Source organism: Boleophthalmus pectinirostris, unplaced genomic scaffold (assembly GCF_026225935.1).
Source record: "Boleophthalmus pectinirostris isolate CB_2022bp ecotype Guang Dong unplaced genomic scaffold, ASM2622593v1 HiC_scaffold_20, whole genome shotgun sequence".
Classification (NCBI taxonomy): Eukaryota; Metazoa; Chordata; class Actinopteri; order Gobiiformes; family Gobiidae; genus Boleophthalmus; species Boleophthalmus pectinirostris.
The window spans coordinates 26,281,629-26,307,762 of NW_026571153.1; the positions used below are offsets into that span (position 1 = coordinate 26,281,629).

The 26,134-nt window shown below is 37.9% G+C and overlaps 1 protein-coding gene across 1 annotated transcript in view; it reads left to right on the plus strand.

The window, feature by feature from the left end:
- Positions 1 to 10,883: 10,883 nt before the first annotated feature.
- The window catches only part of slc12a10.1 (solute carrier family 12 member 10, tandem duplicate 1), a 37,381-nt gene continuing 22,130 nt past the window's right edge, over positions 10,884 to 26,134 (plus strand). The window contains exons 1-8 of the mRNA XM_020917809.2: positions 10,884 to 10,900; positions 12,733 to 12,902; positions 19,375 to 19,534; positions 20,775 to 20,909; positions 22,089 to 22,164; positions 22,567 to 22,662; positions 23,998 to 24,137; positions 25,486 to 25,596. Of these exons, the coding sequence (XP_020773468.1) occupies positions 12,742 to 12,902; positions 19,375 to 19,534; positions 20,775 to 20,909; positions 22,089 to 22,164; positions 22,567 to 22,662; positions 23,998 to 24,137; positions 25,486 to 25,596 (879 nt within the window). The 5' untranslated portion in view covers positions 10,884 to 10,900; positions 12,733 to 12,741. The remainder of the gene's footprint in view (positions 10,901 to 12,732; positions 12,903 to 19,374; positions 19,535 to 20,774; positions 20,910 to 22,088; positions 22,165 to 22,566; positions 22,663 to 23,997; positions 24,138 to 25,485; positions 25,597 to 26,134) is intronic.

Below are 26,134 nucleotides of genomic sequence, written 5' to 3' on the forward strand. Positions count from 1 at the left end.
AGGTGCTCATGCGGTTTAATTGACTTTGTGACACCGTAGATGGAAAATAACAACCAAACAGAATGTACTGTTTGGCTGACTGAGGCTGTGACAGATCTGATAAAAAAACCACAAAGCTGTTTAATGTGGGCTTTTGTTCTCAACTGAGTCATATTTGGGCCAGTGGTATTTTTGTGTGCAGAAGCTACAACTTTTCTAGTTAATATATAAAGCCTGGAATTGTTTAAATGTATTTGTTTTCACTTTAGTTGCATTTGGAAGAAGAAACCAAATTTGAAAGAATATTATAGGCAGGCTCAAACTGGTAATCTGTACTACTGGGCAAATACCCGGTGGGTCGGTTCACCTCAGACCACATTTGGGCCGGAACAACTGGACAATAAATATGAAAGGTAGTTACACAGATGTTGTTAGTGGGAGTTTTTTCACAAAGTTTGTTTCAAAGTTTGTTTCTGTGTGGAGTTTGCATGTTCTTATGTCTGGGCACTCTGGTTTCCCCCATCAACCCAAAACATGCACCATAGGTTAAATCCTCGAGCTTACCAAGACTAACAACAACACCAAGACCTGACCAAGACTAACGACAAGATCATGGAGGCGCCTCATGTGCTGCCCACTGCTCCTGAAGAATGGGTGAAATGCAGAGAATTTCCCTACAGAGCTAAAATAAATAAATAAATAAAGTTATGTGGTCAAACACTGATTTTACAGTGAAATGTATCAGAAAAAGTTTATTTTGACATAAAATATATATATATTTTTATATAAGAACTTAAATTTAAAGCGGGAAAGTGCTGGCATAAGGTTTACCCAGTGTTGAAGTGTTTTACTCTTTTTATGACTTAATTATTTGATGGTCTACAGGGTCCGGTCAAGCAGAAGTAAACAGCAAGGCCAAAAATTCAAGTTAATGCATCTGATATAAAAATGTATTCACCAGATACATATGTACTCTAGTTTATGAAACTGTTCAACTTTTTTCTGTACCATTTTTGGTTCTAAAGTTCCATACGTTTTAAACAGACCATGTATGAAACATGGAACAAAAATTATTTCCCAAATTGCAAATCATGTCATTTCATCATATCTTGTGTTATTCAACTGTTGATGTACATGATTTTTTTTTTTTTTATGTATTTAAAATGATAAAAATTTGCTTGGAAGGACTGACATATTTCATAGAAATAGTTTCCTTTCATTTTGAAGTAATATTAAAGTATTCGGAAGAAAAAAGCAACAAATGATGTAAAATCCATGCACCTTCTACTTGTTGCACAATTTTCCCTCCGTTACTTTTCCCTTTTACCATGACCTTTCTTAATAAAAAAAAATCTCATGAGTCAAAAAGTAAGAGGTTTGTCAACCTAATCTTGTACCATAAGGTAGAAAACTATATGAAGCAAATATTCAAACCAGTTTGTTAAGGATATGTAAGTGAGAACCAAGAGTTATCACTGTTTGGATTTATTGCTCAAAAAGTGCTGCATATTTCATTCCCTCCGTTACCGACATGAGTTTTTACATTTTTTGTCAACAACTTGAAAGAATATCACAGGTTTAACTTGACCCTGTTGGAGTGTAACTCTTTCCTACATTCTGATACTTTACTTATTTCAATAGTCCCTCTAGTTTCTGAATAAGAGACATTTGAATGTCAAAAATCTGCCTCTGTTTCCCTCCGTTACCACTTGACCGGACCCTATACTGTTTATTTGTAGATGTCAGTTTGTGTTTTTCATAATTTTCAAGAATATACGTTATTTTAAATGTAATTACATTTTAACAGTGTGTTAAATCAGAAGACAGTGTAGGCTTCCGGTTTCCTCCATCAACCCAAAACATGCACAAAAGGTCAAATTCATGGTGTAAGTGTAATAAGATCTGAAACCAAAGAGCCAATGAACCAAAGATGGTGTCGTGTTTTGACCTATGCTCATTTGGCACGAAATGCAAATTCTGCATTATTTCCTCACTACAGCAGATCCTCTTACCTGTGTGATATCAGACACACGCACCATGTGATCACTTCTGACCAATCAGAGCGCGGGCACAGCTTCATCTTACAAATCTAACTGTTCGACGCTTTGATGATTTAAAATGTTTTTAAAAGTTCATATTGTGAAAACACAGAATACAAATGCAGTATCTGGAGCGGCCACTAGTGTTTTGAGTGTTTTACCCACTTCTTATTACAGATCCATGTTAAAATCCTCCAGCTAAGACAGTCCTGACCAAGACTTGCTCAAGATGAGTCATTCAAACATGCTCATTCTTCACCGCTAAGAGTTTGTAAGAGTTTTTTTACAAGATTCTCTGGACAATAAAATGCTTAATAATAGATATAATCAGATGTGGACAGTACACAGCTGACATTTTGACTGTTTATACGATATATCTGTACTGGAACAAAACACAGTTTACTGAAATACATGGAAAATATCAGATACATGCCTGTTAGAATCTGTCCATATGTCACTATAATGTCACTAAATGTCAGGTTAAGGACTACCAGCAGAGACGCTATCTCCATTTCCTGGTCGAGTTTATTCCAGGAAATATAGTGCGGAGGAGGTTGTCTTTTTATGCTCCATGTGAAATCGCCCTTGGAACAGTAGAAAGTGTCAACAAATCAGGCTGCTGGCTGCAACAAGAGGGTAGAGAATTTAAAAGTGAAATTTTAAAGAGCCCATATTACACTACGTTCTGATCTACTTTATGGTTTAATGTTGGTTCTTCATCACAAAACAGCCCTGGGGTTGTGTTTTGTTTCATTCACACATGTTTAAACACACAAATCCTGCATATTTCGAGAACATTCTGTTCCACCAAACTTCATATACTTTTACTATACATTCTTGATCAGTTCAGCCCTGGAATTGGCAATTTGTAAGTTATAAAAGGTGAGAAGGAGTAGTACATGAAAACTTCGCTTCATGACATCACAAGTTGGAACAGAGCATTTTGAGCTTTGGAGATGTAGACAGACTAATAATAAAGGATTATTCAAACACGTGTGAATGAAACAAAGCACAACTCCACGTCTGTTTTTGAAAAGATAACAACATTATGACATGACTTAAAGCGCACCAGATTCTATTTTGTGTAATATGGGACCTTTAAAAGAGGCATATTGTGTAAACCTTTAAGAGTTTTTGACCATGTTAGACAGTGTTCTCTCATCGTTAGTTTCATTGCATTTTGATTCATGCATGTTTGAGTTATACTGTATAACCCTGTATTCAGTGTTGGGGAGTAACAGATTACATGTACAGGAGTTACATAATCAGAGTACAAATTATGAGTAACTGTATTCAGTTACAGTTACTATTTCAGTGAGTGGTAATTGGATTACAGTTACTTTGTTGAAATAAATGGGTGACACGGCAGGATTTTCCTGTGTTCACATTTTGGGCTATAATAATAATATATATATATTTTTTTTAATAATTCCACTTATTGCAAACTAAACCAGGTCTAAACCAGGACTAAACCAGGTCTAAACTCGATCTAAACCAGGACTAAACCAGGTCTAAACCAGGACTAAAACCAGGACTAAACCAGGTCTAAACTCGATCTAAAACCAGGACTAAACCAGGTCTAAACCAGGACTAAACCAGGTCTAAACTCGATCTAAACCAGGAATAAACCAGGTCTAAACCAGGACTAAAACCAGGACTAAACCAGGTCTAAACCAGGACTAAAACCAGAACTAAACCAGGTCTAAACTCGATCTAAACCAGGACTAAAACCAGGACTAAACCAGGTCTAAACCAGGACTAAAACCAGGACTAAACCAGGTCTAAACTTGATCTAAACCAGGACTAAAACCAGGACTAAACCAGGTCTAAACTCGATCTAAACCAGGACTAAACCAGGTCTAAATCAGGACTAAAACCAGGACTAAACCAGGTCTAAACTCGATCTAAACTAAACCAGGATCTAAACCAGGACTAAACCAGGTCTAAAACAGGCCTAAACTAGATCTAAACCAGGACCAAACCAGGGCTCATCCAGGTCTAAAACCAGGTCTAAACTAGATCTAAACCAGGTCTAAACTAGATCTAAACCAGGTCTAAACTAGATCTAAACCAGGACTAAACTAGATCTAAACCAGGTCTAAACTAGATCTAAACCAGGACTAAACTAGATCTAAACCAGGTCTAAACTAGATCTAAACCAGGACTAAACTAGATCTAAACCAGGTCTAAACTAGATCTAAAACAGGCCTAAACTAGGTCTAAACCAGGACCAAACCAGGTCTAAACCAGGGCTAAACCATGTCTAAAACCAGGTCTAAACTAGATCTAAACCAGGTCTAAACCAGGGCTAAATCAGATCTAAAACAGGATTTAACAGGACTAAATCATGCTGCGTGGACATGTCTCGTGTTCTATCAATAATATTTTAAATTTGGTTCAGTAAAGTCTGGATTTTTTATTTTCTTTTAGCAGATAAAACATCTTATGTTACAATATCCTTGTCTTTGTTACTCTACAGAAAATCAAGTAATCTAAAGTATTCAGATTACGTTACTCACTTTAAGTAATTTAATGGATTACGTTACAAACTACATTCTGGGTTATGTAATCTGTAATCTGTAGGGAAATACATTTTAAAATTAACCTTCCCAACACTTCCTGTGTTTGAGGCTTGAGTACTTAGGAAATGTCAGTTTTCACCCCCATGTTCAAAAATGTCACATAAACAATAGAATAAATAAACAATAGAAGCTCTTGAGTACCCTGAAGTTGGAAAAGTGCTATATAAAAAAAATGTGACTATTTACCATATGAAACACATTATTAAATTCTAAACTAAAATAAATCTAATTTTGCTAGTGAAATGGCGCCATGAAGTAATGTTATCACTGTACTAAGATTTCAAACTGGATCTCAGGACTGTAGAACATTGTTTCCCAAAGACTGGATCACAACCCTCAGGTGGGTCGCAAGAGATTTTTTTTTTTTTTTTTGGGTCGCGTTGTCACGATCTGCTATATACAGTTCTGACACATGAGAGAGCAAGTGAATATCCTGTCTTCAGTAGGGCCAGTATTTCTATGCTTATAAAATAAATTTTAAAAAATGCTCACAAAAATGCAGACAAAGCACAGAAACAGACTGAATGCAGCTCCTGATAAACATGTTGTCCTCTCCTCCTGCACTTGGACTGGAAAGTGCTACAAAAACACAGACAGACCCACCTATCTCATGAGAAAAATTGAAATGTTAAGACTTATTTTGTTCTCTTTTTGTAATTATTTTATTGACTATTTTGTTCCAAAATTGCTGGTTCAATTGGATGTTGAAAAGCAAAAGAAATGGGCTACATTTAATATCCAAATGACGACTTTTGGACTCTTTTATTGCTGCTTCATTTACCGTTTGTCATTGTTTAAAATCTGAGTAATACTAATTGTGTTAAGAAATGCTGGTTGGACCCAAATATGCAGAAAAAGGTATTTATTAACAAAAATAGACTTGGGGGGGATAAGTTCCAGGGGAGGCAGGCTGCAGACGGGAGGTACGTAGTGACGGAGACTGACCAGAGGCTTACGGAACAGGCGACAAACGATGAGGCTGGCTCCAAACACAAGAACTGGGGAATAGGCAAAAAGAAAATGGTACAATAGTACAGAAATCTTCAGTATTCACAAAAACACTCAAAAGGCTGCGTTAATGTCACCGCTTAGATGACGGAACGATCTGGCACTGGAGAGAAGGTCAGCAGGTCTTTTAGGGCAGGAGATGATTGAGGGATGAGGATCAGGAGTGGAGCTCAACAACAGCGTGATTGGGATCCGCCCAGGAAACGCCAAACAAGGTAAGGAGAGAAGGAGAGAGGGAGTAGGGAAAGGAGGGGTAGGAGGAGCAGGATGAAACCCTCACAAACTGTTCAGAGAGACACGTTCAATAATGGTCAATCCACCTTTATTTTGTGATTTATGAATCATGTCTATTGGCTTGGCTCGAGAAGGTTTGTGACTTTTAAAATATTGGTCTCCAGAAAAAAAAGTTTGGGAAACACTGGTGTAGAATAAACTCCAAACTCAATAGGCGAGTTTCAGCTGACGTCATTGTTATTAAAAGCATGCTGGGAAATATTTTGGTCGGAGGCAAGAAACACGGTAGCGTCAAACACAGTGCATAACCTCGCGTATTTATCCCCGATAATGGTAAATTCCTGCTGTATTATCGGATGCACAAATAGAAGCACGGAAGAAGGAAAATGTCTTTTTCATATTCTGAGTGAAAAGAACCGCTAACGGTGAATTAAACGGCTTTCAAACATCCGCAGAGCAAACGTAGAAGATCCTAACAAACCGTGGACTCCAACAAGTTCAACAACACATCGAGACTCTTAGAGGATTTCATCTTTTCTGCTGTAGTGAATATTTGTCCAGGTAGTTGGCGATTCTGACCAGAAGTTTGGTTTGGTCCACCTTTTGTCGGGGTTGAAAAGGGTGATTTGTCGTCCATCGATGCTTATGACCAATTTCTGGTCAAATGGTCTTGGGTCCTCTGCCGTTAGAGTGGATAAATAACCGGGATCAATACCCTTTACGTGCTTTCTCACTCCGTCCGTCATGTTGAATTAGTGTTTATTGCCGCCGACCAAAATAATTCCCAGCATGCAACGCGCTCTTTTGTCAACAGTGAAACTCACCTATACTGAATTTGATACCAGAATGATCATGAACAAATGAAACTGAATTAAATATGCTTTATTTAAATGCACTGATCGTAATTCAGTCTCCATGGATATTGATTAGTAATAATGCCATACTGTGGAACATTCCAGACAAGTTACGTAGTGCTGCTTTAATACCTGAATAGACTCTAGCGTTCAGTATTGCTTTAAGTTCTTTGCTATTGTTCAATTTGGTTGAAGCTTAAAGTGAGTGTGGGAGGAACAAAAGGGCCACACTGAGGATGGGAGCAGGTTAATTATAGCAGCCATTAAGTCAAACACAGAGAAGAGACTCAGAAGATGTAAGAAAGAAGGGATGGGTTAGATAAAACGGTTTAGTGAAAGAAAATATTCAGATTTTTTTGTCTATTTTTGTTCATTTGTTCATACTGTGCACCTTTGGAGGGTACGCCAGCTGTGGAGGTGTTAATACTTGTTAATACTTTGGAATGCTCCACAGGATTAAACCAGTTTTCATTTTGGACAAAAGCAAGCCGAGTTCAGGTCACTCCCAGCGGTGGTAAGGTTCTGTCACCTTTGTGTTGGTGGACAAGTGCTCTAACCACTGAGCCACTGTCCCCACTTTCTGTGCTCAGGGGTGCAGTACCTATGGTGTGTATCTTAAAGCTCTGTGTGCGACACCTAGAGCTGGGGTGGGCAATTCTTTTTTCCATGGAGTCACATGAAAAAAAAAAAAAAAAAAAAAGCAGTAAATATCATTGTTTTGATTGTTTTGGTCGGACTGGTAAGAGTTTATGTTATGACTCAGCAATGAAAAAGTGAGATTGTGTTAAAAAAAAAAACACCTCTAAAATAAAAGCAATGCAGCTTTAGTCCAGGCATGTAAAATTATAAAATATGTTTATTTTATAATTCCAAATGAGCTTAAACTGGCCGCTCAGAGTCAACCAAAGCACTGTATGTGGCAAGGGAGCTGGACAATTCCCAGTTCTATCCAAGCCTAAGAAGCAGGTTTGACTGACAGTTGGTAGAGCGTTTGTCCACTAATCCGAAAGCTGATGGTTCAAATCCCACTCTTGACATTAACATCACTGGTTGAGTGGTCAGATCCACTGACACATAGGTTGGTGGTGCAATCCCTGCTTCTACAGACGAATGCTGTCAATGTGTCATTGGGTAAGACATTTAAACCACCTTGCCCCTAGTGTCACACTTGTACACGAATGTGTGTGTGAACGGGTGATTGGCTGATTGGCTCTTTGGTTGCTATTATACCTGTGTTTGGAATTCCATATATGCAACTCTGCTCAATGCAGCCTCAATGAGCTTCATTTGACTGGAGCCAAACGCACACTCACATAGGCTACGTTCTGACTGCAGGGCTTAATGCTCAATTCCGATTTTTTTGTGAAATACAATGTTTTTGCGAGGTCGTTCACATTTCCAATTAAATGCGACTTGTCTGTGACTCCAGTGTGAAGGTAAACGGCCCGAAAGTGTCTCGCATGTGCACTGGAGACACGATGACGTCAACCCCATTCGTCAACCTCAGCGAGCGTGCTCTGTGTTTACGGAAGTTGTCCAAACATGGACGCGAGCATTGAGCACCTGGCGATTTTACAGTTCTGGTTTCTGCCTGCTTCAGAGCAAAATAGTGATGTTTGTGGCTTGTTGATGACGTGTAGGTCGAATGAATGCGCTTTGGCCGTTCAGACTGAAGTCGCATGTCAAAAGATCAGATATGTATCGGTTTCAGGAGCACATATCCAAGTGGCCTGGGTCGCATTTGAAAAAATCGGATCTGTGCCATTCAGACTGTCATTAAAAGATCGGATACAGGTCACATAGAAGCCAAAAAATCGGATTTGGGTCACTTCAGGCTGCAGTCTGAACGCAGCCTTAGTCCACTTCTTTATACAGTCCATGTGTGTTACCTGTGGAGCGGTGTCATTATCCCCTCTGTGTTCATCTTCAGGTTATATTCTAGTGGACCTGTGCTAACTGTTGATGCTAACTCTAAACACAAGACACTTCCTGGTCAGACGAGGTGATGATTATTTTATATCAAGATCTCAAGGTCCTACATTACACTAAATGGACTCTTGTGAGCTTTAAGTCATGTTATAATGTTGTTAGCTGCTCAAAAACACACCTGGAGTTGTGTTTTATTTCATTCACACATGTTTGAATAATCCTTTATTATTAGTCTGTCTACATCTCCAAAGCTTAAAATGCTCTGTTCCAACTTGTGATGTCATGAAGTGGTAGTTTTCAAGTTAACATTACATTTTACCTTTAGTTTAGTAGAGATTGTGAATTCCAGATCTGAAATTATCCACATAACTCTCATGAAGGCGTATGGAGTTTAAAAAGATTCAGTTTGAGAGAAGAACTCAGCCTGAATATGAAGGATTTGTGCGTTAAACATGTGTGAATGAAACAAAACACAACTCCAAGTCTATTTGTGATGAGGAAACAACATTAGAACAGAAGAATCAGATCAGAAAATAGTGTAATATGGGCCCTTTGAGAGATATTTAACCAGATCAAATCCCAAAAAAGATCTTCTCAGTCATATGACAACAAAACCAGAAACTGCACTTAAACACAAATATTGTCTTCTGAGAAATATTAATTAACTTTGCTGCGGTCAATGGGTCCTGCGCTTTGAACCTTGTACCTGAACCTCCTCCGCTCTTTATAATATTGTCTATAGTAAAAACACTACAAACCCTGTACAATACTGGGCCCCTATGAAGTCAAAAGTGAATCTGCAAACAGCGCAAATAGAACAAGGTTGCAACGGGAAACAGTACGGAGAAAAGGCCCATTCACAACAATTTTTATAATCGTCGTGACAACAAGCTCTTGTGTAAACGTGTGAAAGACATGACAAAGCATATACTGTCAGTGAATATTGCGCGTGCGAAACTTGAAAATGCAAAAATTACAAAATGAAAAATAATAATGCGTGAAATTAAATTGAAAAAAAAAAAAAAGAAAATTGTAAGAAAACAGAGGAACAAATAGAATTCAAGTCTGACTGCTTAAACTGGAAACTTTTGGAGGTTTTGTGTTTGGTATCTTAAAGGTACAGTATGGAACTTTCTGGACTTTACGCCTCACCTGCTTGATTCCACGGAAATACAGTTAAGTTAAAGCCATACTTCGGAGCATTTCCCGTGGAGATAGATTTATAATGCCATACTGCGGGAGATTATGGCCAAAGGAACAGCATTTCCGTGGAAACGAGCAGGAAGAGGCGCTCCTCCGGGCCGAGTACGAGGCAGGTTTGTGGAGACGCGAGCCTGCTCACAGTAAAAACAGAGGTCTAAAGATGCACTGCTTTTTCCGATGCCGATACCGATACTTTGGCTTTGGGATACCGAGGCAAAGATGAAAATATATAGAGATCTAGAGATTTCTTTTTAAACATAAACAGCAGAAGGTAAAAAATAAAATAAAATAAAAAATCAAGCCGTGTTTTGTAACTTTTTTTTTTTTTTTTTTTTTTAAAAATGCGCATTTAATATTATGAGCCGTTTTGGGCCAACATTAGTCAGTAAATCGTCTCATTACACCAGTTTATAGAACAAAATGGGATATCGTCTGGACCGATATCTTAGAAGTCGATGTCCCATTTTGCAATTCTATAAATCGCTGTAATAATTATGGTTTTAAGTTAATTGTATTCCATGGAATCTTGAGGCGTCAGTTCCAGAAAGTTCCATACTGTGTCTTTAAGATATCAAACACAAACTCAAATTTGAACTTTAATTTCAAACATTTTTTCCTCTTCTTTCTTAGAATTTTATTTATATTTATTTAATTTCACATTTTTGTCCAGTTGTTTTTCTATTTTCAAATTGCACTGCCTTTTATTTCTAATCAAAACAACACAAGCAAAATAGTTTATAGACCAAAACTGGGTGAACCGATACGTTAGAAACCAATATTAATCTGACAAAATTTCCAATATCGAGACCAGTATCGTATCATGTGTCCGTGTTTACATACAGAGGCTTTACAAAAATGGAAACGGAACCAAGATTTTTTTTTTATTTACATGATCTCCCAAAACGTCACATGATTTCAGTTATGAAAAAGCCACGGACAGTTCTTTTAAGTTCACGTTGGGAGTGTGGGGGAGTGAGCACAGGCTCTGGGAGGGAGGGGGTTAAACGAAGTATAAAAGTCCAAACAGAGTTCATGTGGGAGCATTTCCACCTGATCCCGAAGCACAGCTAAGGTAAGGACGCACTCACTATACAGCGCTTTAAAGATGCATTATGGAACTTTTTTTACGGAGCTGCTTTTGTCTGGAATATTCCACAGTATGGCATTAAGCGTATCAGTCTTGCATTTATTCAGTTACAGGCATTTTGACTGCTTAAAAGTGCACATATATGGATCATCTATCACCATCACCATCAAGATTAAGGAGTTTAAAGTCATATTTTGGAACATCTTTGCACAGACAAAGCAAAAATGTCTATATTTTAAGTTGATCTAAAACTACAACCAAATATTGTCTTTAATGCAACAAAATGGAAACAAATTAATAGTATTGACTTGATTTTAGACACTGGAAAAAAGCAATGTATTACAGTTAATTGAGTTGTAAAAAAAATTTTAAATTTAGAAAAAAATTTGTGTTCGCAAAGCTTAAATTTATTTAAATTTATTTTTATTTATTTTTGTTTTAAAAGAATAAAAATAATATCGAGATTGATCAATACGGAAAAAAAATTTTTCTTTTTTTTTTTTTTTTGCCGTATCGTTCAACCAGTGTTATTTACAACTTGAATTAAAAAAAAAAAACAACGTACACTCCTAATTTGGACTAGTTTGGACACACACTTTCATTTATGTTTTGTCTTTCTGATTATTTACACTATAGATTTTCACTGAAAGTATGGCACATGTGGAATGTAGTAAACAAAAAATAAACTCAAAATAACTCAGAACTGGATTTAGGACTCCCGATTTGAACTTTTCTCATGAGGCACAGCTGTGAAGTGAAAACTATTTCAGGAGACTTCACCAAGAAGCTCACTGAAAGAAGAAGAAGGAGGGTTTACAGAGCTGTTACAAAGCAAGCGGTGGATACTTTAAGGATCTGAATTCCACATATACATTAAAAATATTTAGTGGAGTTGTGTAACTTTCTTTTTGCAAACATATATCTTGCTTCATATATTTGATGTCGTCTGTGTGTATATAAAATGTAGAAAGTCAACATAAAGGAAAAGACACATTGAATGAGAGGGTGTGTCCAAACTTTTAACTGCTCATGTATCGTATAATAATATCATAGGGGTCCATTGGAGTGGGTTCAAAATAAGTCTTACTACCGTATTTTCCGCATCATAGGGCGCGCTCTAAAGCCTCCAACCCCTTAAAAAAAACGACTGCCCACAATCCAGAGCGCCCTGTACACGACTCCACTCAGGTGTCCCAGCACGACTTCAGTAAACTACAAAGCCGCACCACCCGCAGCGCACGCAAACACGCACGGAGCAGACAGCGACCGCACAGCGAAAAACACCCGCAGCCACACTCATCACTCCACCCCGACGAGGAACGGAACGGAGGAACGAACCGAAAAAGCGAGTGCAATGTGCCACTTCTAGACGCAACTGTACAACTGAGTCACTGCGAACACGCCGACAATCCGTTGGTCCCAGACAGCACCCTCCCTACACGCCACAACTGAACAAAGCCCAGAGTCACTGTGAACGCCACAAACAAAGTCCCACTGACCCATCTAACTGTTATGTTTCGTTTAAAGTGCGGTTTATTTGTGAAAAAAGTTCAAAAATAGACCGTTCTATGACAGTGCGCCTTATAATCCAGAGCACATAATAGTGTGGAAAATACGATACTTCTTACTCCATTTCGAGCATCAGTCTCCATTTATACGAGTCAATCTTACTGTAATAATGCTGATTGAATTCATCTCTGTACCGCTTTCAATTTATTCTCTTGTGACACACAGTAGCTCAAAATAAAAAAAAAAGATCTAGATAAAGTATTACAATGACAATACCTCTGAACATAAATGTCCTTGTTTTGGAGCAGAACTTCACGATGGGCCAGGTGACCTCCAGGTTGCGTCGCCCAGCCGGTGTCCCGCGGGTGCACTTCTCCACAGACGAGGGGCCGCCGCGTTACTCCTCCCACCACTTCGACGGGAGGAGCCCCAGACACGGAGACCCGCCCACCATCACCGTGTCTGAGATCGACGCGAGGTAAGTTACACAAACATGCCGCCATCTTGGAGCTCAGTTGCAAATGTAAACAACACATTTTTCTTTTTACGATATGGGAAAAAAACATCTAATTGCAAATTTTCTGACAAGCGAGAACTGACAAAAAGACAATGTCAACTGAATCTAATTTTAAAGAAGACGTTATGCTTATGTCTGTTATACAGTCATAATCTATAGCCCGCATGAGACATCTGGTAATTTGCAAATTACTGTCCCACCTCTGTGTTACTTGCAGCACATTCGTACGAGATAAGCAAAGTCTGTAAATGACTCTATTTTCGATTTATCTGTGTCAATGTCAGATTGACACAGAGACTGAAGCAGAAAAGGTGATACAAAAGGCAACACAACTACAACAACAAACACTGAGAAATTCACATGGAACTACAGTAGTATTATCACTGGACATCTGTGTTTGGCATAATATAGTAGGTCATTTGTGGTGGAATTTTTATTTTACAAATTACAGACATGGCACATTTGCACGGGATTAAGATCTCAGGCTTCCTCCGCAATTATTACAAATCACCAAAGGTCCACAATAAAACTTATCCACTGCAAAAAGGGCAGTGTTTCCCAATTTATTTTATTTTTTTTCTGGGGACCCATATTTTAAAAGTCACAAACCTTCGTGACACAAGTCAATAGACATTATACGTAACTCACAAAATAAAGTTGGGTTTGACCATTATTGAACACATATTTATGTTGTATTGAGTGATCAAGTTTTAAACAGTAAAACAGTAATTGAAACAGCAATAAAATAAGTCGCCTATTTGGACATTAAATATAAAACATTTCTTTTTCTTTTCAACATTCAATTGAGCCAGCAATAGTGGAACAAAATAGTCAATAAAAGGCATTACCTTGATCAAAATGTCCTTCATACATTCTACTGTTTATTAGTTCTCCCTTATTTCACACACTGTGTTGAAGTGTGGGGGAAAACTTACCATTGTACACTTCATCCACTGATTATATTACAGAAACGAGCTCTGCGAATTATCCATAAAGTTGTTTTTTTTTAGAACACACCCATAATCTTCTTATTAAGTCCAAGCTCCTAAAGATTCCTGATCTTGTCAAATATTATACACTGTTAATTTTATTCAGAGCATGCAACAATTTACTACCACGTAATACTCAAAGTTTGTTCAAAATGAGAGAGAGAACTTATCATTTAAGAGGGTATGGACATTTCAAATTGCCTAATGTACGAACTACCCGTAAATGTTTCTGTGTGTCTGTATGTGGTGTAAAACTCTGGAACAGTCTGGATACACGTCTTAAGCAACACATAAAATATCCATAAATTCAAGTTGTTATATAAACATAAAGTCTGGTCACAGTATATAGAGAGTGGGTCATAATATTAGAACAGTACTTCCTCCTGTAGCGCTGGTTTATGTTTGGTGTTTTCTTTGTTGTGCTGTCCTTTACATGACTTATATTTGTTGTTTCTTACCATTGTCTGTATCATTAACTTTACTATTGTTGGTATGATTATGTTACACTTCCAAACTATAACAATGACTCTTTGTCTGCACTTTTAAATAATTCATATAGTTTAATTCAAATGTCTGAAAAATGCAAAAGATAGCTCATTGTGTTAGATTATGAAGAGTGGGGGTGGGATTAAATAAGTTTTCTTCTTCCTACTCCTTTTTGCACAAAAACATTCTTTTTGTTGTGTTTATTTTCCTTTCTATTATGATTTCTCTTATGTTATATGTTCCGTTGTATAAGAATGTAAATCTTTATTTGCCCAAAATAAATACATAAAGAAAGAAGAATAAAATAATTACAAAAAGATTAGAAAAAATATAAAACAAGTCTTAACATTTCAATATTTCTAATGAGATAGGTGAGCCTGTCTGTATGTTATGTTATTAGGTTCTTTTTTCAGACCTAGAGTTTTGTTTCATACCTGACAGTTTGGACTGCTGACAGCTGACCAGACAAGTCACAGCAACATCACATGACCACTCTGAGGAAGACGCTAGTGAGCAGTCCAAACTGTCAGGTGTGAAACAAAACTCTGGGTCTGAAAAAAGAACCTAGTAACATAAAATATCGGAAGATCAAATGAATCTCATTGGACTATTGAGTCTGTGTTTTTGTAGCGTGCTCCAGTTCAAATGCAGGAGGACAGCACAACACACATCAGTGCCAGAAGTGTATATCACAGATCCACATGCAGATCATGACAAGGAGACCTCAAAAAAATCTCTTGTGACCCACCTAAGGGTCATGACCCAGTTTTGGGAAACAATGATATAGGGCATATGACACCCGTGGATCATTATGTTGTAATTTGCACATTTTAAATCAAAATATTGACAAAATGATATAATAAAAGAAACAAGTCCACTTATTCCTATGTTAGAAAATTGTGGTGCCCAGTGGGAGATGACGTAGCCGTAAATGTCATCACAACAAAGAGCCGGAACCTCCTAGGGATAGATGCACATCATGCTGCGATTTCCGATTTTTTTTACATTTGTACCAAAATCACTACACTGTAAATCCTACGTGTGTCACTGATTTTAAAAATGTAACTGGAGAATGAAGTAAGTACGTCACAGTAGGAATGTGCTGGTGGAAGTAAAAACAAGAGTTGGTCTGCAAAAGTATTGAAAATAAGGTATTAAAGATTGCACAAACAGTCATAAATCACTCCAGATGAAATTTTGTGTGAGTAAATGTGAGAGAAAACAACTAGAACGTGGTTAAAAGCTTTGAAAAGTCAATTTTGCAGGATAGATCAAAAAGACGTGCTTCTCTATAAAAAAACTTCCCCTCGACAGAACCTTTGAAGCAGATGTGAATGATGACGTGACTTCGGAGGTGGATCAAACAAAAGTATCACAAACACATCAGCAATATTTGTAAGATATTTGTCAAATCTGATCTGATGTGTTTCCATTGTATTATAGCAGGGCCTTACCACACCTCACTGCTGTATTGTAAGTGCAATGACTCTCTTATATCTCTCGTTGCATCAGAGCATGACCACAAACCACAAACGACAGTTCCTACACAGAGGCCAGTTATTCTTCTGTGTAAACAGGATATTAAAACCCAAGACAGGAAACAAATGAGATGGTATCATAGTTAAATTACTGAAAAATGCAAACCTTTCTCTTTTGAATGCATTGCAAATTTTAGCATTCTGAATAAAGAGACAAAAATATAAATATAAATGGTGATAATAAATTCAAAATAAGCAAAAACGACTGTAGTAAATAGACCTCACAGTAGAGCTTCTATCAGTGCAGGGGACTGTGGAGTGCAAAGTTTAAAGGTCCGTATTATGCTGTTTTATGATTTCTATTCTAATGTTGTCAGTGTTGGGGAGTAACAGATTACATGTACAGGAGTTACGTAATCAGAGTACAAATTATGAGTAACTGTATTCAGTTACAGTTACTGTTTTAATGAGTGGTAATTGGATTACAGTTACTTTGTTGGATTACACGGCAGTATTGTTTTCACATTTCGGGCTATATCCTGTTTTTTTTTTTTTTGTTTTTTTTTTTTGGTTTGTTTTGTTTTTTCCAGTAATTCCACTCATTGCTGGATATTAAACCAGGTCCAAACCAGATCTAAAACCAGATCTAAAACCAGGACTAAAACCAGGTCTAAACCAGGTCTAAACTAGGTCTAAACCAGGTCTAAAACCAGGTCTAAACTAGGTCTAAACCAGGTCCAAACCAGATCTAAACCAGGTCTAAACCAGGTCTAAACCAGGTCCAAACCAGGTCTAAAACCAGGTCTAAACTAGGTCTAATCCAGGTCCAAACCAGGTCCAAACCAGGTCCAAACCAGGTCTAAACTAGGTCTTAACCAGGTCTAAAACCAGGTCTAAACTAGGTCTAAACCAGGTCCAAACCAGATCTAAACCAGGTCTAAACCAGGTCTAAACCAGGTCCAAACCAGGTCTAAAACCAGGTCTAAACTAGGTCTAATCCAGGTCCAAACCAGGTCCAAACCAGGTCCAAACCAGGTCTAAACCAGGTCTAAACCAGGTCTAAAACCAGGTCTAAAACCAGGTCTAAACTAGGTCTAAACCAAGACTAAACCAGGACTAAACCAGGACTAAAACCAGGGCTAAACCAGGTCTAAACCAGGTCTAAACCAGGTCCAAACCAGATCTAAACCAGGTCTAAACCAGGTCCAAACCAGGTCTAAAACCAGGTCTAAACTAGGTCTAATCCAGGTCCAAACCAGGTCTAAAACCAGTTCTAAACTAGGTCTAAAACCAGGTCTAAAACCAGGTCTAAACTAGGTCTAAAACCAGGTCTAAAACCAGGTCTAAACTAGGTCTAAAACCAGGTCTAAACTAGGTCTAAACCAAGACTAAACCAGGACTAAACCAGGACTAAAACCAGGGCTAAACCAGGTCTAATCCAGGTCCAAATCAGGTCCAAACCAGGTCTAAACCAGGTCAAAACCAGGTCTAAACCAGGTCTAAACCAAGACTAAACCAGGACTAAAACCAGGGCTAAACCACATCTAATCCAGGTCCAAATCCAGGTCCAAACCAGGTCCAAACCAGGTCTAAACCAGGTCTAAACCAGGTCTAAACCAGGTCCAAACCAGGTCTAAACCAGGTCCAAACCAGGTCTAAATCAGGACTAAACCAGGACTAAACCAGAACTAAACCGGGACTGAACCAGGACTAAACCAGGTCTAAAACCAGGATTTAACAGGACTAAATCATGCTGCATGGACCGTGTCTCCTCCTCTTCTATCAATAATATTTTTAATACAGTTAAGTAAAGACTGGACTTTTCATTGTCTTTAAGCAGACAAAACATGTTACGTTAAGATATCGTAGTCTTTGCTTCTCTACAGCAAATCAAGTAATCCAAAGTATTCAGATTACGTTACTCACTTTAAGTAATTTAATGGATTACATTACAAACTACATTTTGGGGTATGTAATCTGTAATCTGTAGGGGAATATATTTTAAAAGTAACCTTCCCAACACTTAATGTTTTTCCTCATCACAAACATGTCTAGAGTTCTATTTTGTTTCATTCACACATACTCACAAATGAAACCGAAAACACACCCCAAAGTTCTTGTAGAGGTGCAGATGCAAGGAGCAAAAAGTGAAAAAAATAAAAAATAAAAATCTGAATTTGCGATACATTTTTTTTAACAAGACAAACAAAACACAAACTCTGCTTATTTCGGCTATATCCTGACACCAAATGACATCACAAGGTGGAACAGAATGTTTTCTGTTTGAGTGAAGAATTCAGCCTAAATATGCAGGATTTGTGTGTGTTTGAATCAAAAAATAGAGTAATATAGGCCCTTTAAAGTTGCATAGTGTAACTTTTCTGGTGGAGGGTCTGTCAAATGCTTTTCTTCGTGAAGATGTTGTTGCTTTGTCTGGAATGTTCCACAGTATGGTATTAAACCTTTCTATCTTCAGGGAGAACAAACCAGGCCAAGTTACAGGTCAGATCTGCGGAAAGGCGACCCCGCTCATAGTCACAATGCCCCTCTTGCCTTTCTCTGTGGAACATTCCAGACAGAGCAATGACATATCCATAGAAACAAGCAGGTGACAGAAAACCAGTGCATCTTTAAAATACCTATGACCTAAGATCATTATTTTTAAGATTTTGCATAAAAAATATACAATTCTTTTTCCGAATTTAGTCTTTTTTTTTTTTTTTAGGTTTAAATTTTACATCGTGGTTATAAAACATGAAATCGCACTAGGGAATTTGATAACTGTTACCTAGCAACCATCTAGTACTCTGGACAAAAACTCTTCAAACATACACAAAAATTATAATTTGACAAATAAAAATGTCAGAAAACACCATAGTTTTGTTGAAATAATGTTTCAACTATTAGAAAAAAATGGGTTTCTTGTGTGTTAAATTATGCCAAACCTTTGGATAGAATTCTTGCTCAATACAAGGAAACATTGTTTTTGTTTACATCTGTTTTTTCCGCACGTGCACAGTGGGGCTGCTCGTTTGTGTTGACAGTTGCATTGCGTATGTCTGTCATGAGATAACTCCTCTTATTTTGAAATAAGTTTTGCATTCAATTGTTTCAACATGAGTTCATCATCTTACTCTAGTCACTGAATGTTGAGGATCAAAAATGTTACTTTGAAAAGTTCAAATCTGCCAATAACTGTTGACGATGTTGTTGTTGTACTGTTGATGTTGACTTGTTGATACGGACGCTTTTTGCTTACCAAAATGGACGTGACATCATTGTGTTTTCTCATACTTGGGGCAATCTAAAATAAAACTCTCCACATATTTTTCAACTTTTCTTCAAAAACTGCTTCTTGATTTGTGTAAAACTATCATTTTACAATATTATCCCACCAAATGAAGTCAAAATTTACATTTTGACTTCATCAAAACCTGTCATACGCACTTCAGATGACTGACTCTTGTTGTTGTTTTGCAGTAGTCTGTCTGAGAGGAGAGGCTCGAGGATGGAGTTGAGGAGAGCTTCGTTCTACAGCACCATGGACCTGGCTCCTCAGCTGGAGCACTACGCCAGCTCCCTGCCCCGACAGCAGACACGCAGCCGGCCCAGTCTGGAGGCCCTGCGCAAGGCCTATGAGGTAATACACCAGCAGGGTTCAGCAAAGGTCCTATACTACCCCAAACGGACTATTGTGACATTTAAAGGGACAGTCCGGAATTTTGGACATAGGACCTCATTTCCTAGTGAGCCAGAGTGTTGGAAATGTGTGAAGACACTTTTTTAAATATTTGATCCAGTCCTTGTATTTGTAGAGGTCATTGGTGCTAGGCTAGTGCATGTCAATGGCCATAGTTAGCCTGCCACTAAAAACAGTCTTACCCACTCCACAAAAACCCAAAGTAAATCTATTATTACACCAGACTGTCCATGTAAATGTCTGCGTTGCATTTGAAGGATTTATGTCTGAGCAGCAGCAGTGAGTTGTACTTCCACAGCGGCGGACTGATATATGAAAAAATAGTCCCTCAACATGCGACGATTCATGAGATGCAAGGATAGTTTTATTTCAAACATTATTCTATCGATGCAGACATTTACATCGACAGTCTGGCGTAATAATAGATTTGCTTCGAGTGTTTTGTGGAGTGGGTAAGACTGTTTTTAGTGGCAGGCTAACTATGGCCATTGACATGCACTAGCCTAGCCCCACTGACCTCTGCAAATACAAGGACTGGATGAAACACTTCAAAAAGCATCTCCACAAGTCTCCAACACTCTGGCTCTGGGTTTGTTGTCTGTCATCTGCTTGTTTCTATGGATATGTCAGTGCTCTGCCTGGAATGTTCCACAGTATGACATTAGACAGTTGTACTTTACATCTAATCTAACAATTAGGTGGTTTTATAGCTCAAAACATCTATTTTGATGGATTCCACCAGAAAAGTTACACAATGCACTTTAAAGCCATGTTATAATGTTACTACTTCCTAAAAAAACATACCTGGAGCATTTTGTTTCATTCACACATGTTTGAGTAACTCTTTTTTATTAATCTGTTTACATCTCCAAAGCTCCAAATGCTCGGTTCCACCTTGTGATGTCATGAAGTGTTTTTCATGTCCTTTTAACTTTAGTTCAGTAGAAATTGGCGTTTCCAGAGCTGAAATTATCCAAATGATTCTAGTGAAAGTGTGTGAAAATTAAAAACACAGTAGAGCACTTCCTGTATTAACAAATGACATCACAACACAACTCCAGGTATGTTTTTGAGGAGGTAATAAGCGATTTACAAATAACAAAACTAGGAAAAAGGCGATCTACTTATGGCATAGTTTCAAAATAAATAACCAAAAAGCTGATTATTGTGTGTATTTCAGGATGGAGAGCTGGGCATAGAGGCTGCAGGGGCCCAGGCGGACGTGGACAGTTTACCCCCTCCTCCAGACGAAGAGGCAGCTGACGGCAGCAAAGAGAACGCCCCAGTGAGATTTGGGTGGATCATTGGAGTCATGGTGAGCAGATATATTTCACTGTTGTGAGTTTGCAGTAACATCTCGCTACATGTATTTATCTAGCAGGATGTTTAGCAGTTTCTACGGAGACACAGTGCACACATCAGCAAACTCCAACAAAAAGTCTTAAGATCATCTGAAAACTCAAGACAAAATACAAAAAGTAGATTTAAACAGCGCATTTTCAGGAGACAGTGATCAATACGAGAGGTCATAGTGCAGTTTAGGAGTTTGATTTTCTATTAGTGACTAGACCCAAGAACTCACTGTATTACAACACAAATCTGCATTTTATAAATATTAATTTTAAATATGAATATATGATGCAAGATAATTGGAATTTCAATCCAATTCCTAAAGTTTATTGTCAAATTTCCATATGAAAAATTGAAATTATGTTCTCACTCTCAATCGACTAAATTAAATAATAATAAAATAAAAGGAAAAGTCTAAAGTTCTTCTTTAGGGAGACACAGATTCCTAGCCTCCTGGCAGCCTGGTGGTTAGAGAGGGGAGAGTGTTCAGCATCCTAACAGCCTGGTGGTGATTATATGAATGAGTCTTGTGGTGCGGGAACAGAGGCAGGAGGCTGAACAGATTGTGCAGGTGGTGGCTGTGTTCACTATGTGCTGCAGGGCTCTGTGGAACTGGAAAGGATGCTCTCAATGGTTCCTCTGTAGAATGTGGTCATGATGGTGGTGAAGCACTTGCCTGCTTGAGTTTCCGCAGGAAGTAGAGGCACTGCTGGGCTTTTTTCACAACTGAATTATAGCAAAATAAAAAAAAGTTGAAATAACTAACAGAATATTATTGTATATTTTATATTCAAATCTTCAAAGTAGCCGCCCTTTGCTTTGTGGACAGTGCTGCAAACTTTTCTCTTAATGATCTTCAGGATGAATTCTCCAAAAATGGATTTCATTTAACAGCTGTGCCTCAAGGTCAAGAAATGCCTCAAGAGCAAAGCAGGGATCAAAGCAAAGGGTGGCTTTTTAAATATATATAGGCCTATCTTTTATCTAAAACAAGTCTTGGTGTATTTTGAGTTTATTTTTTGTCCGCTACATTCCATATATGTCCATTCATTGTGACAATCTACAATGTAAATGGTCATGAAAATAAAGAAAAAACATGAGAACGTGTGTCCAAACCTCTGACTGCTCGTGTCTCTTGGCTCAGGTCCGGTGCATGCTGAACATTTGGGGAGTGATCCTGTTTCTCCGCTTGTCTTGGATCACCTCTCAGGCAGGAATCGGTGAGGACCACACATTTAGGCTTTCATATTCTCATGAATGGACCCCGTTGTAATGCAGTTTACAGTCAAACCATGCCTCAAGTTGTATGAAGTTTAATTTACCGATACCTTCAGTCAGTGTGTGCGATTAAATCAGGAGCTTCACTTACAGACAGAGCGGCTGCAGTGGGGACGCATCACTTCCATCCATAAAACAATATAAAAGGACACGTTCATTAACACATATCCATAGTACAGGACATCTAGTGGTAAAACATAAAGCTCCTCCTTCATTTACTCCATAGTGTTCCATCTGCATAATTATAGAGAGTGTGATTTGACTGTGCCCGTGACCTTTCTGTGACTTATTCTGCAGTAAAGTCGTGTTCAGCATTTGTTAGACATAGTTCCTTGTTTTTCTAGTGTTGGTGTGGGTGATCATCCTGATGTCTTCTGCTGTAACCACGGTAACGGCGCTGTCTGTCTCTGCTATCGCCACCAACGGGCGGGTCATCTCCGGTGAGTTTTTTTAGATCATTTTAGATACATTTGGGCTAACGGTCAAAAAGTGTGTATTCTGACTGATGTGCTGAATGTGCATCGCTCTAAACCCGTCCGAAATGATAATGTTGCTCTTTCTTTAATTGAAAATAAATTGACTTAAAAAATTTTACGTTATATTACTGCTCTTAAAGATCCTATATTATGCCTAATCCTGTGAACTTTAAGCCATGTTAGAATGTTGTTACCTGAAGTTGTATTTTGTTTCATTCACACGTGAAAATTTGTTGAAAATCAAACTCGTAAACAGAACCATGAACGCTTGTATTGGTCACAGGTCCCAGAAAATGTGTTGTTTAAAGATACACAGTGTAACTTTCAGGTTGGGGGTCCACTACCATGGAGATGCTATTGCCTGTAATGTTCCACAATATGATATTAAACATGTAACGTGTTTTTCGGACTATAAGCCGCGCTTAAAATCCTTTAATTTTCTCAGAAATCAACAGTGTGCCTTATAATCCGGTTATGTTTACTGACCTCAAACCGATTTTATGTGGTACAGGGCGCTCAAAAATCTGACAAAATGTTTTAGTACGACCTTGGTGAGCTACAAAGCCGCACTGCTGGCTGGTTTGTCGGAGCATTACGGTTACTGTAGTCAGGAGCCTCAAGGAGTAAATTAGTGTGACAAAAGCTGACTGCATCAGGGCACAAGGAGTGAGCTGTTTTCTCAGTGCTTAGAGTTTATGCAAATTAGCCATGTGGTTTTAAGTTTCTGTAAAATGTAAACAAATCTGTGCAAAGCTGCGTCAAACGCATTATTACTCAATGTATATTTGAGTCCTCCTATTAGGAAATAAAAACCCAAACTTTTACATTATATATATATATATATATATTATGTATGAAAATAGACGAAAGAATTCAAAATTATTGATATTGCGCCTTATAGTCCGAAAAATACAGTATTACATGCATTTATTCAATTATGGGTGTTTTTATTGTTCAAATACCTTTAAAACATGCATTCTTACTGTGAGTGGGGTTGCCTTGATCTCAGCTTTAAATTGGCCAGGTGCCGTGTTCTGCTTGTTTCTGTGGAGATTGAAAAGTTTAATGACCTGGCGAACCGAACTGGCGGGCCCTCTACCAGAAAAGTTACACAGTTCACTTTAAATCCGTTTTGTTATCTTAAAACTTTTTTGTCAGTGTTTGCTAAAGAGTGCATTGTGTCACCATAGTAGCTACTGACAATCCACTATAGAACATACATGTAGAACACCCCCAGTGTGATGCTACTACAAAGTATCAAGTCTGATGATTATGATTCATATTTTTGTTTTGTTTTAGGCGGGGCGTACTTCATGATCTCGCGCTCCTTGGGCCCTGAGATCGGAGGACCCATCGGGATGGTCTTCTCCTTTGCCAACGCTTTGGCCTGTGCCCTCAACACTGTGGGGTTTGCAGAGGTAGTCCGAGATCTGCTCAAGGTAACACCACCCTACTGTATTGTACTACTACTGTCACAGAAGGATCTGCAGTTACCATGCCAACATAATGCACACATTAGTAAACACTGTCAAAAAACTTTTAAGATTGTCTGAAAACTCAAGAAAGGATTCCAAATGGATTTAAAGAACACATTTTCACGATCCTGTGATCAGTGTGAGTGCTCATGGTCCGTCCTGTTCAGAAGACATAAGGAACAGTGTGATTGATATTTAGTTTCACTTTAAAGGCCATGTAATACACAAAATTGACTCTTGTCAGCTTTAAGCCACATTATAATCTTGTAACCTTCTCAAGAACAGACCTGCAATTGTGTTTTGTTTCATTCACACATGTTTCAGTAATCCCTAGTCTGTCTACATCTCCAAACCTTGAGATGGTCTGTCCCACCTTGTGTCATGAAGCTGTAGTTTTCAAGTTAACAGCTCCCTTTACCTTTAGTCCTTTCTTCTTCTTCTTCTTTTTCTTCTTCTTCTTCTTCTTCTTCTTTTTATTGAGTAACAATAATAAAGCATAAGAAAATAACATAAGATTAGGCACAGGGCTGGGTATCATTCAGAAGTTGCCAATACGATACATACCTCGATACACAAGCCACGATACGATACATCTCAATACAGTGAGCTTTCGATTCGATTCGATTCAATACAATTTATTTCAAATCGATTCGATAACGGTTCAATAAAAAATAAAGGCTAAGTCATGGCTGTGATACTAAAAGTCTTTATTAAACCACTTCCTGTGCAAAGTTAATGCAAACACACCCATTTTAATCATCAAACTGTGAAATGTGAAATGTGTCAAATGTGTTGCATAAATGAGTTTCCTTCCTCTTAACAAGCAACAAAACTGTAGCTCTGTCAAAATCAGCAGTCTATGATAATAATACTGTATTATCACATTAAATGACACGATATATCGATATTTCAATATTTTTGCACACCTCTAATTAGGCAATTCCATCATTCCATTAAAAAAGGCTAAAACAACCAACAAAACAGAAACGTTTCCTCCTCATTGCATTCTGTATTTCTGGGCTATCTAAAGTTTTGGTTGATTTTTTTGTTTGATATGTTTTCTAGAATGCTAAAGTATCTGTTTATTTCAATTGCATGTCCAGTATCACCACATGACATCACAAGGTGGAACAGAGTATTTTCCATTTAGGAGAAGAGCTCAGCCTAAATATGCAGGATTTGTGTGTTAAACATGTGTGAATGAAACAAAACACAACTGCAGGTCTGTTTGTGATGAGGAAAGTACATTATAACAGAGTAATTTAGGCCCTTTAAAAGCCCTTGATGACTTTGTGTTTTTGTGTTTGTGCAGGACTTTGACGCACAGATGGTGGACGATGTGAATGACGTGCGCATCATTGGAGTCATCACAGTGACGGTTCTTCTGCTCATCTCTCTGGCAGGAATGGAGTGGGAGTCTAAGGCAAGTCCCCCATGTTCACTTTCAAATACTCAACTACCACTGAAAGGTTTGGACACACCTTTATATTTATTTTTCTTCCTTATAACTCAAATTATTTACACTGTAGACTCTCAGTTAAGGCATCAAAACTATGAATGACACATATGGATCGTCGTAAACAAAATAAATAAACTCATAATAACCCTTTGCTTTGAAACCTGTGCACTTCTGTAATTTCTTAACCCTGACATGGCACAGCTGTGAAGTCAAAACCATTTCAGGAGACTTCATTAAAAAAGTTAATTTCGAAAAGGCGAAGGATTTGCAGCTCTGGATACTGTGATGATTTGAATTTAAAATATAAAAAATATTTAGTTGGGCTATTACTTTTTTTCTTTACTACTTAAAATATCTTGCTTCATATATTTGACGTTTTCGGTGTGTATGTAAAATTAAAAAGTAGTAAGCATAAAGAAGAAAAAACGTTGAATGAGAGGGTGTGTCCAAATGTTTGACTACACTGCAAAAAGTAATATCTAGGTAAATTTAAATTACTCAA